We start from the raw sequence: 12,916 nt of genomic DNA on the forward strand, positions 1-12,916 counted from the left end.
TGTATGTTTTCAGGGTGGCTAACAGAGTAGTAAGAAACAATAAAAGTACAGGTTTTTAAAATAGAACATAACAAAATGTACAATACAAGCTAACACAGCAAAGTAAAACAGCAACAGTCCATTCAAGTAGGCCATAAAATCAGAATTGCTCTTAAGTTAAAAATGCTAACGTTAGCAGTTCATAAAAGCTAGAGAAAATGGAAATGTTTTTGCCTGGTGCCCAAATGATAGTATTGATGAGAAGTGCCCTGTGGCCCTCTGAGAGCAGACATTCAAAAGGCAAGGAACCACCACTGAAAATGCGCTCTCTCTTGTTGCCTTCCCCCGTACTTCAGAGAAAGGCCTCATATGACTATCTCAGCAGATGGGCAGATTGATGCAGGAGAAGGTAGTCCAAAAGGTATTGGGTCCTAGGCCGTGTAGGGCTCTAAGGTTAAGACCTTTTACATCCAGAATTAGTTTCTTCCATCTTGCTTGCCTTCCAGTGCTGTCATTGCAGGTGCAATCTGTTACTTGAAAATCAAGTTTTTCTTCAGGGTGTATGTCCTCCCAGACTCTTGTCAACAACGAAGCTTGTACATCAGAGAGCTCGTCTGGCAATTACATTGATGCGGGAGGTGGAACCCTGATATCGTCTTGCTTTTCCTTTCAGTTACATCTAAGCGCTTTATTGCTGACAGTGGGAAAATCAGTCAGCTATGCAAGTATGACTCAGGCAAACAGGCAGTTGCTATCGTCAGTTCTCAAGGTGCCTTTTTAAGTCATGTTCCCACCCAAATGATGCATGAGAAAGCAGGCAGGCTCCCTGATATGATTTCAGTTTAGCACATTTAGTCCCCCACCCACCCCAATCTCTCTGCAAATGTCGGTGGTATTCCTGATGCTAATTTGGAACGACACCTTAAATGTTAGCAGGAAGAGGATGCTGACTTTTCTCATACAAAATTACTGTTGTATATCACCAGCAAGCAGTTGCATTTTCTGTGAGTGCCAATCTACCAAATGGCACCTTTTGTCTGGTTTCTTACATGTGATCCTGCCAATGCAAAAGAAACAAACTTGGAACTTGAACAGTGTGGGAAAATGTGTTTGGTGTGCACCTAAAATAAGCAAAGATTTTGTACTGCCCTCCAAAGCACAGAGAAATTTCCCATATGGTCTTCTAGGCAGAAAAACTGGCTCAAAGCTGGGGAATAAGAGGTGGCATTAAAAATGGAAATAATTATTAGCAACTGCTTAGGCCTTCATTACAGATTTAAAAACATGAGAGGAGGCAGCTGTTGGGAGGTTTCTTGCAACAAGCTGGGGAAGCGATGTAGGAGCTGAAATTATCAGTTGTGCTTCCGAGCCTGTGCTTTCCTTAATGAATGCCATTGAAGATATGTTGTTACAGAATTGATGCAGAGTGACCTCCATAAGATTATTGTCTCTCCTCAACCACTCAGCTCGGATCATGTCAAAGTTTTTCTTTACCAGATTTTAAGAGGTAACTTATTTTGGTTTTTAATGCAGAATAAACGTGTTCGGGTTCCCCCGTCCCCACTGCAACATGTAAACCCACTTCCCCATTGTCAGCCACATATTGTAAAGTGAGCCTCCGATCACTGATAGCAGAACTCAGTTGTGGGACTGTCCATAATGGGCATGTGTGTATTAGGGGAATGGAGCAAAGTTGAAACTGGAGGGATGGCATATTGGTTAAAATGAGGCAAAGGGTGACAAGGAGTGGAAGCCAGGAGATTTAAAAGCCCTTAACAATTGTGAAGTACTTTGTGGATTGGCCTTGCTGCATTCCCATTGCATTAGTTCATTCCCCGTGAAGTACCTTCCCAAAATTAAAATGTCACTTAAGATTAAACTCCGGGGGGGGGGGGGGGAGAGATACAGATATATGAATTTCAGTTTAGTTTGGAAGATTTTTTTAAAATCAAGCTACACTTGAAAAAACAAACCCAGGCTTTAGTGTTCAGGAGAAAAATAATACTGAGTCTGTTTATCTCCAGGCCTTCTCATTCTGATCCAAAGCTTTGCAAAAACCACCACGCCTGAACATGCTAAGAATCAAAACCTGGGTGGTTTTGATTTCAGCTTGTAACACTATGTATGTGTCAAAAGCTTTCAAAATATTTAAATAGCTAGAGTTAGTCCAGTAAGGCAGGGCTGGGCTTGTGGGATCGACTTTGTTTTTTACTGGAACCCAGAAGTCCACTAATCAGAGCCAGGCATAAATTGATGGGGGGTGGGGAGTCAGTGAAGTCAGCTACTTGCTGCATCCCATAAGCCATACACTGTATATACAAAAGCAAATCAACATCTGAGTTACTGTAGAACAGGGATAGATTCTAATATAAAATTCCCAACATGATCCGCAGAGTTGTACAAAGGCCTGATTCTAGCTCATACCCCATCAGACAGGCATAGACCGTGGATGCCTTTTCGAGATAAATTCTATTGTCTTGCTCTGTGCATAATGTTCCTTTTTTATTTTAAGCTTCTGGTTTTGTTTTGGTTTTTTGCAGGTCTGAAATACCTACATTCCGCTGGTATTTTGCATCGAGACATTAAACCAGGGAACCTACTTGTGAACAGCAACTGTGTTCTTAAGGTGTCTTTTTCATGAATATATAAAATATATTGCACATGCAAGAGTCCAAAATTGTTTTGCAGTTTCATAAAAAGGGAGAGAGAGAAAGTGGGGAAGTTGCTTCTGTAATCCTCTTATCTCCTATATCACTAACATACTTAAAACAAAACCTTGGGAATCCTAAATGTCCTAGAAAAAACTCTAAACATTAAGGGTGAGTTGGTTCTGTTGAAACAGCTGTCACCTCTTTAAAAGTATATTTCATCCCAGTGCATTGTTGCCATTATGACTGAAGCATTGAACATGGTGGTTTTGTTAGGCACTCATATTTATGAAGTATTGGCAGATGGCAATGCCCTGATTTGACACAAGCAATTTCCCTTTGACTGAGCAGTGGTGGGGAGAGAACTATAATGTTTCTCCCCACCTCCTCCCCAAACAAAAAATTCAGCACAGAAGCCAGGTGCATTCCATGCCTGTAGATTAATAGTGCAATTCTATGCATTTCTACTCAGAAGTAAGTCCCACTGAAAGAACTGGAAAATTTGGGAACACCTCCTTTTAGGGACTTGTCTTGCCCTTGGGGGAAAAAACTTTACATTATTTAAAAAAAACAAACCCATGTGGGTATAGGGTTGCAGCCCAGAAGTCTAGTCTTGACAGGGGTCCAGTCTCCTCTTTGTTTCCAGTATAAAATCCAAAGTTGACTCCAATATCAATGATTTCGTATTTCATAGAATCATAGAATAGTAAGGTTGGAAGGGGCCTATAAGACCATCAAGCCCAACTCCCTGCTCAATGCAGGAATCTAAGTCAAAGCATCCCCGACAAGTGGCTGTCCAGCTTCATAGAATCGTAGGGTTGGAAGGGGCCTACAAGATCATCGTGTCCAACCCCCTGCTCAGTGCAGGAGTCCAAGTCAAAGCATCCCTGACAAGTGGCTGTCCAGCCTCGTCTTGAATGCCTCCAGTGTGGTAGAGCCCACCACCTCCCTAGGTAATCAGTTCCATTGTCATATTGCTTTAACAATCAGGAAGTTTTTCCTGATGTTCAGCCGGAATCTGGCTTCCTGTCACTTGAGCCCATTCTTCCATGTCCTGCACTCTGGGATGATCAAGAAGGTTTGATTTAAGCTGTATGTGAGCTCATTTCTAAGGTCCATTGTGTACAGAACGGCTTACCACACTCATGGGTTTCCTTAAGGCCTCATTCTTAGCAGCAGCAGGTAGACTGGTATACCTGAGTCGGGCTTGTGCTACTTTATACTTCAGGTAGGAGCTCATATGGGTAGGGTCCCACGATGACCTACTGCTGCGGCAAGCACTGTCAGTTCCCTGTGCGCACGTGGCCCCTAGCAGCAGCGGCTCTGTAGTGCTTCCAGGGGTAAAAGCCTCCAAACGAGCGGAAACACAAGTCTCTGGATGGCGCAACCTGCCCCTTCCAGAAACATGCATTTCCAGTCATTTCAGGGTTGCCCCAGAAGCACCGCATCGCTGCCGCTGCAGCTGGTGGTAAGGGCTGTGCGTGCGCCGGGAACCTGCGATGCTCACCACCAGCAGTAGGTCACCACTGGATCCTACCCTATGACTGAATGCTCCTCCATTGAAAGTAAACAAATATATGCCTCTAGACAGAAAACCTGTATGTCAGATTGAAGGTTCTGTTAGCATCCTTCTCCCGGATGCACTTGTTTTTTTCGTAGACGGATTTATTTTATTGTTCGTTTGTTTGTTTTTGTCTAGAGGAGCATAAACTCCAAGCCCTCGCCTGTCCTTTGTTGCGGTACAAGCCCGACACAGGTTGACCACCTCCTCTGCTGTATGTGAGAACTAGGCCATAAAGGTCACTGCAGAACAAACCAAGTCACAAATAGAGTAGAATGTTGGGCTGTGTCATTTCAAGCAGCACTGGTTTAGTTAAAGGCATTTCCGGAAATATCTTGAATCTTGGTCATATCCTGCCTGCAGTGGATCTGAGGATCACACCTGCATGCTATCATCAATAGTTCACATACATTCTGGATTTTAGGGCATTCACACACACACATATATTTTGACCACTTTCTTTCTATCCCCAGTGGAGGGTGGGGACACTTGCAGAAATTTAGAAAATCATACAAACCTCCAGATATACATACACCTTGATCACATGTGTGGTGCTGGGCACAAATAACTCGAGACATTGGCCCGAACCACGATTTATGTAGTTAGTTAACAGGAAGGCAGCCTGAACCCTGAAACAGCCCCCAATATAGCCACTATTTTTATATCTGTATCTGTATAAATGTACCAAGCGTTTACCACTTTCCTTTCCCCCCCACCACAGATCTGTGATTTTGGCTTGGCCAGGGTCGAAGAATTAGATGAATCTCGTCACATGACTCAGGAAGTTGTCACTCAGTATTATCGAGCTCCAGAAATCCTGATGGGCAGCCGTCACTACAGCAATGCTATCGACATCTGGTCTGTAGGCTGTATATTTGCAGAACTGCTAGGGCGAAGAATATTATTTCAGGCACAAAGTCCTATTCAGCAGGTATAAAGTTGTTTCACCTTTAATGCAGTAGATTAACAATTGGTAACAGGCACTCTGAATCTTCCACCTGATAGAATTCACTGTGCCAAATTCTGGTCATTCCAAATGCCTTGGAAAGGCTCTGTTGGGACTAGTTATTTACGTGAATGAGGTTATACTGTTTTAAGGAATGCCTTGAGGTTTTTATATGCTGTTGCCAGCTCTGTCTGTCCAAAACAAGGGGAAATACCCCATGCTTTTCTTTGGACTTCAGTGGACAGCTTCAAGGAGCCAGCTACTGCTTAAAGATCTACACTAACTACAGTTTGTGTCCTGATCCAAGTCAAGCACTAATTTTAACTTCAGTGCTCTAAACCAGGGGTCCCCAGCCTTTTTGGACCTGTGGGCACATTTGGGAATGTGCAGAACTGCTGTGGGTGGCACCACCAAATGGCCAGTCAAAAGTGAGCTGGGGGTGGGGAGAGAGAAATAGCAAGGCTAGAGGGTAGCAGTAGGGGGAAATAGCAAGATAAGGAGGTGGGGGAAGCAAATAGTGATGCTAGAGGTTGGGAGGAAGGGGAAAACATCAATCCAAAGCAATAGAGAAAGTACAAGGCTAGAGGCTGGAGGGGGAGAAATTGAGTTAAAGAGGAGGGGGAAATAGTGAGGCTAGAGACTGGGAGGAAGGTGGAAATAGCAAGGCAAAGGGGTAGAGGGGAAAGAAAGAGCAAGGGTAGAGGCTAGAAAGGGAGAGAAAGAGGTTCCTTTATTTAAAAAAATGACTTAATTTAACCAAGTTACTTTTCCACTGTAAGTAAATAATACTAGTGTTGTTCCTGTCCAATTACCTGTGACCTCACAAGTTACATCCATGGTTCCTCTAGCGGTCATTAGTTGAATGTATACCTCATACCTGCTACTTGGTTGCCAAAAGGTGATATTAAAAGTGATCACATGCTCCCATTTAATGCACTGAAAGGTTTGTGGTGGGCATCTATGGACATAAATATAAAACTATAGGAATCCCTCTTGTTTAGTTTGGAGGAGCACTTTGCAAACTAGGAACTTCACTGTGTAATGAATGAGGTCCTATCTTAGTCTTGAGATCATTTTCAGCCATTTTTATAGATCTTCCCCAGATATTGCTGTAAGCTGCCTTGGGAGGGCTTCTGCCCTGAAAGGTGGCCAAGAAATGTAAGTAAGTAAGTAAGTAAGAAAGACAACAACTGCCATAGCATTTCCAAAGGTTTTTCTTGAAACAATTATTCTTAAGGGAGGGAGGAGCTTTGTGGGTGCCATTGGGGGATCCCGGCAAACACCACCACTCCTACAGGTGCTGCGCTGGGGACCCCTGCTCTAAACAGTGTGAGACCAGGAGATCCAGAGGACTGCTGCTCCTGTGCAAGTCTTCTTTCAGAGGCGAGGGTAGTGGCTTCTAAGGACAGCCTCTTTCGTGGGGCCACCCAGACTTGAGAATCCCCTCCCCAGGCATAGTTGTCAGGTCCCTACATTTTTTTTAGGTACCAGGGGCTGTAGCTCAGTGTTAGAGTGCTTGCTCTGCACAGAGATTGCATTCAGGTTCCATCCCAGGTAGGGCTGGAAAGGACCTGTGTCTGAAAATCTGGAGAGCCACAGCCAGTCACTGCAGACAGTATAAGCTAGATGGACCAGTAGTCTGACGCGGTATAAGCCAGTTCCCTATGTTCCTAATTCAGAACTTTAAAAAAAAATTGCGTAAGGTTTTGGCGGCATTTTATTTGTGATACTTTTTAACACATAAGACATATATTGGTGTTTTTAATGGTGGCTGCCCTTGTGGGGTTTTTTTTCCTTTTGTTTGACTTTGTGTTTAACTATTAGAGACCTCCTATCAGTGGAAAGGTAGGATATAAATGTTTTATATAAATAAGGGTCCTTGAGTGTGTATTTAATCATCATTCGAGCAACGCGAATCACAGGATTTGGGCCTGACAGCCTTGAATCTTAAGGACCCTTACTCCTTGCTTGGGAATAACAAGGTTGCAACTTGCTTATCTGATTCATGCTCACAGCAACCTTGTGAGGTAGATTGTCATCGTTCCTATATGACAGATGGGGAACGGAGGTTGAGAGTGAAGCGTGCCCAAGGCCGCCCATCTTGTCCAGGAGTTGCGAGGACAAATGTGGGTGGCTAACCGTTAGCTTGAAGTGCTTTTTAAAATGATTAGTAAGTAAAGTGAAATGCTGTTCTGTTTTGGACAGATACTGACAGTGTCACGATATTCTGGGGGCTGCTCTTTTAAGGGTGCGTGTTTCCATTAATCCATCATCTCAGGAGCTTAAGTGATGTCGCAACAATTTTCTGGGGACTAAAACAAAGTAAACACGATCTAATCAAGAGCAGTTTTTGCTAAATTAAGGGAAGGAGACTGTGTTGTGGATGCATGGACTTTCAGGTTTAGCAACATGTTCTTCTGACCGTGTATGTAATGATTAGATTGCTCTAGGATTTCAAAAGGGCTTCAAGCCTTTCTGTTTCCAGTCTTCCATTACAGCTGGCTTTGCCTATCTGTGACTGCTCATGTCTCCCCTATCTGTTCTAACTACCATGGCCTCCCCGCAATGGATTCCTTGGAACTATATGTCTCTGAAGGGGTTTTTGAATACCTAACAGAATTTTCATCCCCTTCTCAAGGCTACAATTGCCAGGATTCTCTGGGCACCTAAAATAAACAGAGATGCAGAACCTGGGGACTGAACTCTTGGCATGAAGTTGCCTGCCAGTTAAGATATTCTTCAGAATCCTTTCTCCGTGATTCCTGCCTTCTGAAGTGAGGCAGATGGCTACTATAAAAAGGCCTTCTCTGTGGCAGCACCCAAACTGTGGAATTGCCTCTGTAGATAAGTTCTTCTGGTGCCATCTCTGTTACCTTTTAGGGACCAGGTGAAGTCTGTCCTGTCCTCCCATGCTCTTAATAATATTTAATATTCTTTAGTTGGCTTTGGTTGCCATTTTAATCTGCTAGTTTAAATGTTTTTATCCTTGTGATTTGTTTGTATTTTGTTGTTTCATTATACTGTAAGCTACCTTGAGGTGTTCATATGAAAAAGTGGGATATAATATACATACATAAATATATACGCTAGCCCAGTTTCAAAGAACACCAAAAAGTGGGAAATGGGAGTGAAGAAAGTAATTATGCAAAGGGGTGTGTGTGTGTGTGTGTGTCTTCATTGTTCCGACATGGAATCGATCTTAAACCTAGGATGTTCTTTTCCACTTCCACAGTTGGATTTGATCACAGATCTTTTGGGAACACCGTCGTTGGAAGCAATGAGGACGGCTTGTGAAGGCGCCAAGGCACATATACTCAGGGGTCCTCATAAACAGGTAGGATGAAAGGGAATCCCTCTGAATTCTGTAACAAGTGCGATTCTGGAAGCACTTTATGGGTTGTCAGTTCCAATGTTACATTTCATGCTTGCGTCAGCAATTGAACAGAGAATCAGGTGATAAACGCCTGAAGGCCTAAATCCTCGTCTTGGTGAACTTGGAGCCAGTTTTCATTGTATTAATAGCAAATCAAAAACGTCTCCTAATACACAGTGTAGGTGTAGTTCAGTTTTTGTTTGTTTAAAATTATTTTTAGACCACCTTTAAGGGTGAAAGCCTCCCGAGGTATCATACTAGGTGAAACAAATGATACAATAACATTAAATAAGTGGATATTATAAATAATACCAGTTATTGTATCTCGCTTTTCTTCCATGATGGGATTGAAAGTGACGTGCATAAGGTTCCCAGGTGGTTTTCCATCCAGGTACTGGCCAAACTATTTAGCATCAGCAAAGTTGCTCTTCCATGTGCCTTCCAACCATGTCCTGGGCATCTCACTTTACAGAGGGTTTGGCACTTCTCCGATTCAAAGTGTTTGCCAGCAAAACTAGTTTGTGACCTGGAGAATTAGGTCATCTCATAGGGTCTTTTCAATCCTGTGGTTCTGCAGTGTTTGGTTTTTTCTTAAGGCATGGCCATTTTAAACCAAGGGTAGTGGGGTGGGGTGACACAGGCAGTAATGGCAAAGCAATTTACATTTAAAAATATGGTATGGGAACTTGTGCATCACACTCTATTCGTTTGTTCAGTGTATAGCTGGCTGTTACAATTAAGTTTTGTTGGAGAGAACAGGTTGGGCTGGATGACCTGAGGTGTGGATGTGGCTGACTATATGTAGTACCAGGTAACCAAGCAAACTGGGAAAAGGTTCTGAGTGCTTGTGCATTGATGCTAGCATATGAAGAATAGCAGCCTAAATTAGAATGAATACAATCCAATTACTTAAACAAGCCACTTAACCTCAATTTCTTTTACCATCTGTGTCTTGGATATTCCAGGCGGAGATATAAAGAAGTTATATATAATGCTTGAAGACTGTAAAGTTGACATGTCATCTGCCTTGTTTGAGAAGATCTGTTTCTAATGCTAGCTTCAGCAGAGAAAGTTACTTGCATGAGTAATTCTAATAAGTGTGAAACTGAAAATAAACCTTCCCAGCTCAATAGCAGCCCCATGTCCACTTTTAAAAAGTCATTTCACAAGACGGAGGGCGTTTTCACCAATGGGTTTAGAAACTGTGCTGACAAAGGAATGTCCTGTTGGGATTCATTTAGTGCCAAAACAGAGAACTGCACGTCTTTCATTTCTCTGTGAAATCCTGGTGTGACTTGAACTTGCATGTAGAGCTATGACTTTGTGCACACAGGACCATAAATAATATAGCTGGGGAATTATAAGCATATTTTATTAAAACTTTTGAAGAAAGATGGTGGAAAACCTCTTTGTAGATGAAAGCTCAACATTTTTTCAGGCTATTATAGAAGAACGGATCAGTCATTGGGTATGGAAATACAGTTAAGGGGGCAAGGAATGGAAGATCAAAGGAAAGGGAAGCTTTTGTTTTTCAGAATGCCTTGATATTTAGTATTTGTTCCGAGGTCTTGTTTAACCCCCTTGTACAAGCAGGTCAGACTTTCAGTTCCTGGAATCTGAGGCATGTTAGCCCTCAGACAGAGCACATTCTTTGTATGTGGAGTGTCCCAGGTTCAACTTCTGGCACGTCCAGTTAGAAAGATACTTAAGAGCAGGCCTGCAAAAATCCTGAGACACTCAAGAGCCACTGCCAGTCTGACTGAACAGTACTGGGCTAGATGGCCCAGTGGACTGAGTTGAGATAAGGCAGCCTTATGTGAGGCAGACCTGCTATGGAACAGCTCAAATCTTTTGATATAAAGTGGTAGCCATCCTTAAAAAGTGGTAGCCATCCTTAAAAGTGGTAGCCATCCATTATATCTTTTGATATAAAGCGGTAGCCATCTTTTGATATAAAGTAGTAGCCATCCTACTAGAATCCTTGAAAAACCTCCACTATCGCGTTATTTTTTCTGAAAAAGAGAGACGCAAGCTGTGGCAGCTGTAAGAGGAGTTGAACAGGAAGCATCCCCTGAAATCTGCTGTACATCTTGCCAGATTCTGTTAAGCTATTGTAGCAGCTAACCTTTTTCTATTAATATTGTCCCATAAATAGACGTGGTAAAGGCTTGATTGCTTAGTTATATTTCAGGCTGACAATGCGTTAGTCCTTGGTTGGCATATAACATATTCCTCCCACATATCAATAACAATTAATCATCGACCATTAATAGAAAAACAGTTATGTAATCTTTTCTTCCCTAATCCTCATGGCTTTTCCCAACACCTGCCATGCTAGGTTTTCTGTAATAAGCTTTGTTTTTTGAATTTGCATAGGAAAGCAGTTTTTTTTTTTTTTTAAAGCACCGTGCTAAGGGAATGATAGTACAGGCAATGCTGGAGAACAAACACCTCATAAGACCAGAAGTTTAGGCAGTATATTTATTTTCCTATAGACATGGCAGCCTTTTAGAGTTGCATAAAGAGGTCAGGGCTATTTTTATCTGTGGAAATTACTTTTAATTTTGGAGCTCTCTCCCCCCCCCCCCCCAAGGGCCTGGTTCTAATTTAAGGCTCACCAGCTACTCCAAGGCTGCAATTCCTCTGCATACCTACTCAGGAGTAAACCTTATTGAATTCAGTGGGGACTTAATCAAATGCAGGGTGACTCAGCAACATCGTGCAAGAGTTGTTACTAGTCCTTATGACAGGGCAGTGGAGGCACAAGGCCAAGTGGCTGGAAAGTGAGTGTGAGAGTGGGACAGCACCCAAGACTCTTCCCCCACCATAGTCTTCAACAGCTGGTGTCCCCAGTTCCTCCATGTTACAACAGATGTTGGGAGTATTTGGCAAAACTTCTTTTGTGGTGTAGGAAAAACAGAGTGTTACATCTCTTGAGCAGTCATTAAAATACTGATTGTGTGTGTGTGGGGGTGCATGTTGGAAGGTTCAGCAGTCAGCTTTAATTAAAAATACACTGAAGGAATACAGTAGCCAAGAGGCTATGGCAGGAGTGAGGCAAAATGTAAGGAAGGGGAGAAAGACCATGAAGCTAGAACTGTAAGTTCCAAACATTCCGCCCTTCTCTTCCTACCATATGTTCACAAGCACCCACAGATTCATGTCCCAACTGCAAATGGCTGTGGCTGTCTAGCAAGCAGGATACCCAGCTGCACTCAGATCCCCCTCCTCAGAATTCTTGGCAGATTTGAGGCGAAGATCAACAGCGGTCTCTTGCACCACTTGGAAGATGCTTCTGCTGTTTGTTAAGCTTACCCTAACCCAGCAGAAATGAGACTCCTTGTGCATGCGTCACCTGATTTCTGGCTGCAGGTCTTGCCTCTTTAATGAATGATTCCCGGGCTCCTGAATTCTGAATCTCAAAGCTATTTCTGTGGTCGTGACTGTGAAATACACCACAGCCCAGGTTGTTTCTCCTCAGTCCCAGAGCATGGTCTTGAATGGACATGATGCAGCAACCTGGCTGGAGCTAAGCAGGCCTGGGTTTGGTCACTACCTGGATAGGAGACCACATGGGAATCCCCACGTGTGTCCCTTGAGTGCCATCATTGGAAGAAAGGTGGGATATCAAATGTTCCTCAGCCAGCTTGCACAAAATGGTGTGGAGAAGGTCTTGTGGGGAGAGTTGAGGAATGTTGCCTTCCAAGTAGCAGCCTTTCTACACCTTTACGCAGAGAGTGAAGCACACATGGGGCAGTATCCAGCGCTGCCCATTTGGAGCAACACGAAGTGAGTGGTTCCTAAAGCAACCGGAAACAAGCCAAAATGCTAGTTTCCAAAGTGGGTGGGTCAGCGGAGCTTGCTGAAGGGAGCTCTGCTGACCTGTCCCATTCCAGAAATGAGCATTTCGACTCGTTTCCGGGGTTGCTTTAGGAAGCGCTCGCTTCTTGTTGCACCACTGGTCGGTCCCAACAGAACGAGCAGAAGCGCACGGGCAGCTTTGGATGCTGCTAGTGCTGACTTTAAGCAGTCTAATAAAAGAAGGTGCTGCTTGCTCACTCCGCAATCGAAATTGAATATATGTTAAGAAAAAGGGGGCATTAATATGGCACATTATATATATTTTCCCAAAGCACAGATCTGAGAACAGCAATAATAGCTTTGGAGCAGCACGTCATCTTGGGAGCTAATACTTAGGTCTGTAATAAAGAGTAACTGAAACCCTTTACAAAGAACCTTATGAATGAGTAATGTGCTTAGAATTAAAATAAATGAAAACAAAATCAGTTTTCTGGGCCTACATATATTACATAGCGTTTCCCTTGGACTCTTGTAAGAAAGGATTGTGCTAAATAAGTACGTGTTATGCTAAGTAAGAATGGGTGTGGATGTGATGACACAGTGAAGAA

The 12,916-nt window shown here is 43.1% G+C and overlaps 1 protein-coding gene across 5 annotated transcripts in view; it reads left to right on the plus strand.

The window, feature by feature from the left end:
* NLK (nemo like kinase) overlaps nt 1–12,916 on the plus strand; it is a 124,895-nt gene that overhangs the window by 88,510 nt on the left and 23,469 nt on the right. For all 5 annotated transcript variants that reach the window (XM_084822622.1, XM_084822623.1, XM_084822626.1 and 2 more), the window contains 4 exons: nt 1,380–1,486; nt 2,520–2,605; nt 4,910–5,119; nt 8,367–8,468. In XM_084822622.1, the coding sequence (XP_084678748.1) occupies nt 1,380–1,486; nt 2,520–2,605; nt 4,910–5,119; nt 8,367–8,468 (505 nt within the window). The remainder of the gene's footprint in view (nt 1–1,379; nt 1,487–2,519; nt 2,606–4,909; nt 5,120–8,366; nt 8,469–12,916) is intronic.

The sequence above is a fragment of the Heloderma suspectum genome, chromosome 16, assembly GCF_057233095.1.
Source record: "Heloderma suspectum isolate Gila_16-S chromosome 16, 16-S_ref, whole genome shotgun sequence".
NCBI lineage: Eukaryota > Metazoa > Chordata > Lepidosauria > Squamata > Helodermatidae > Heloderma > Heloderma suspectum.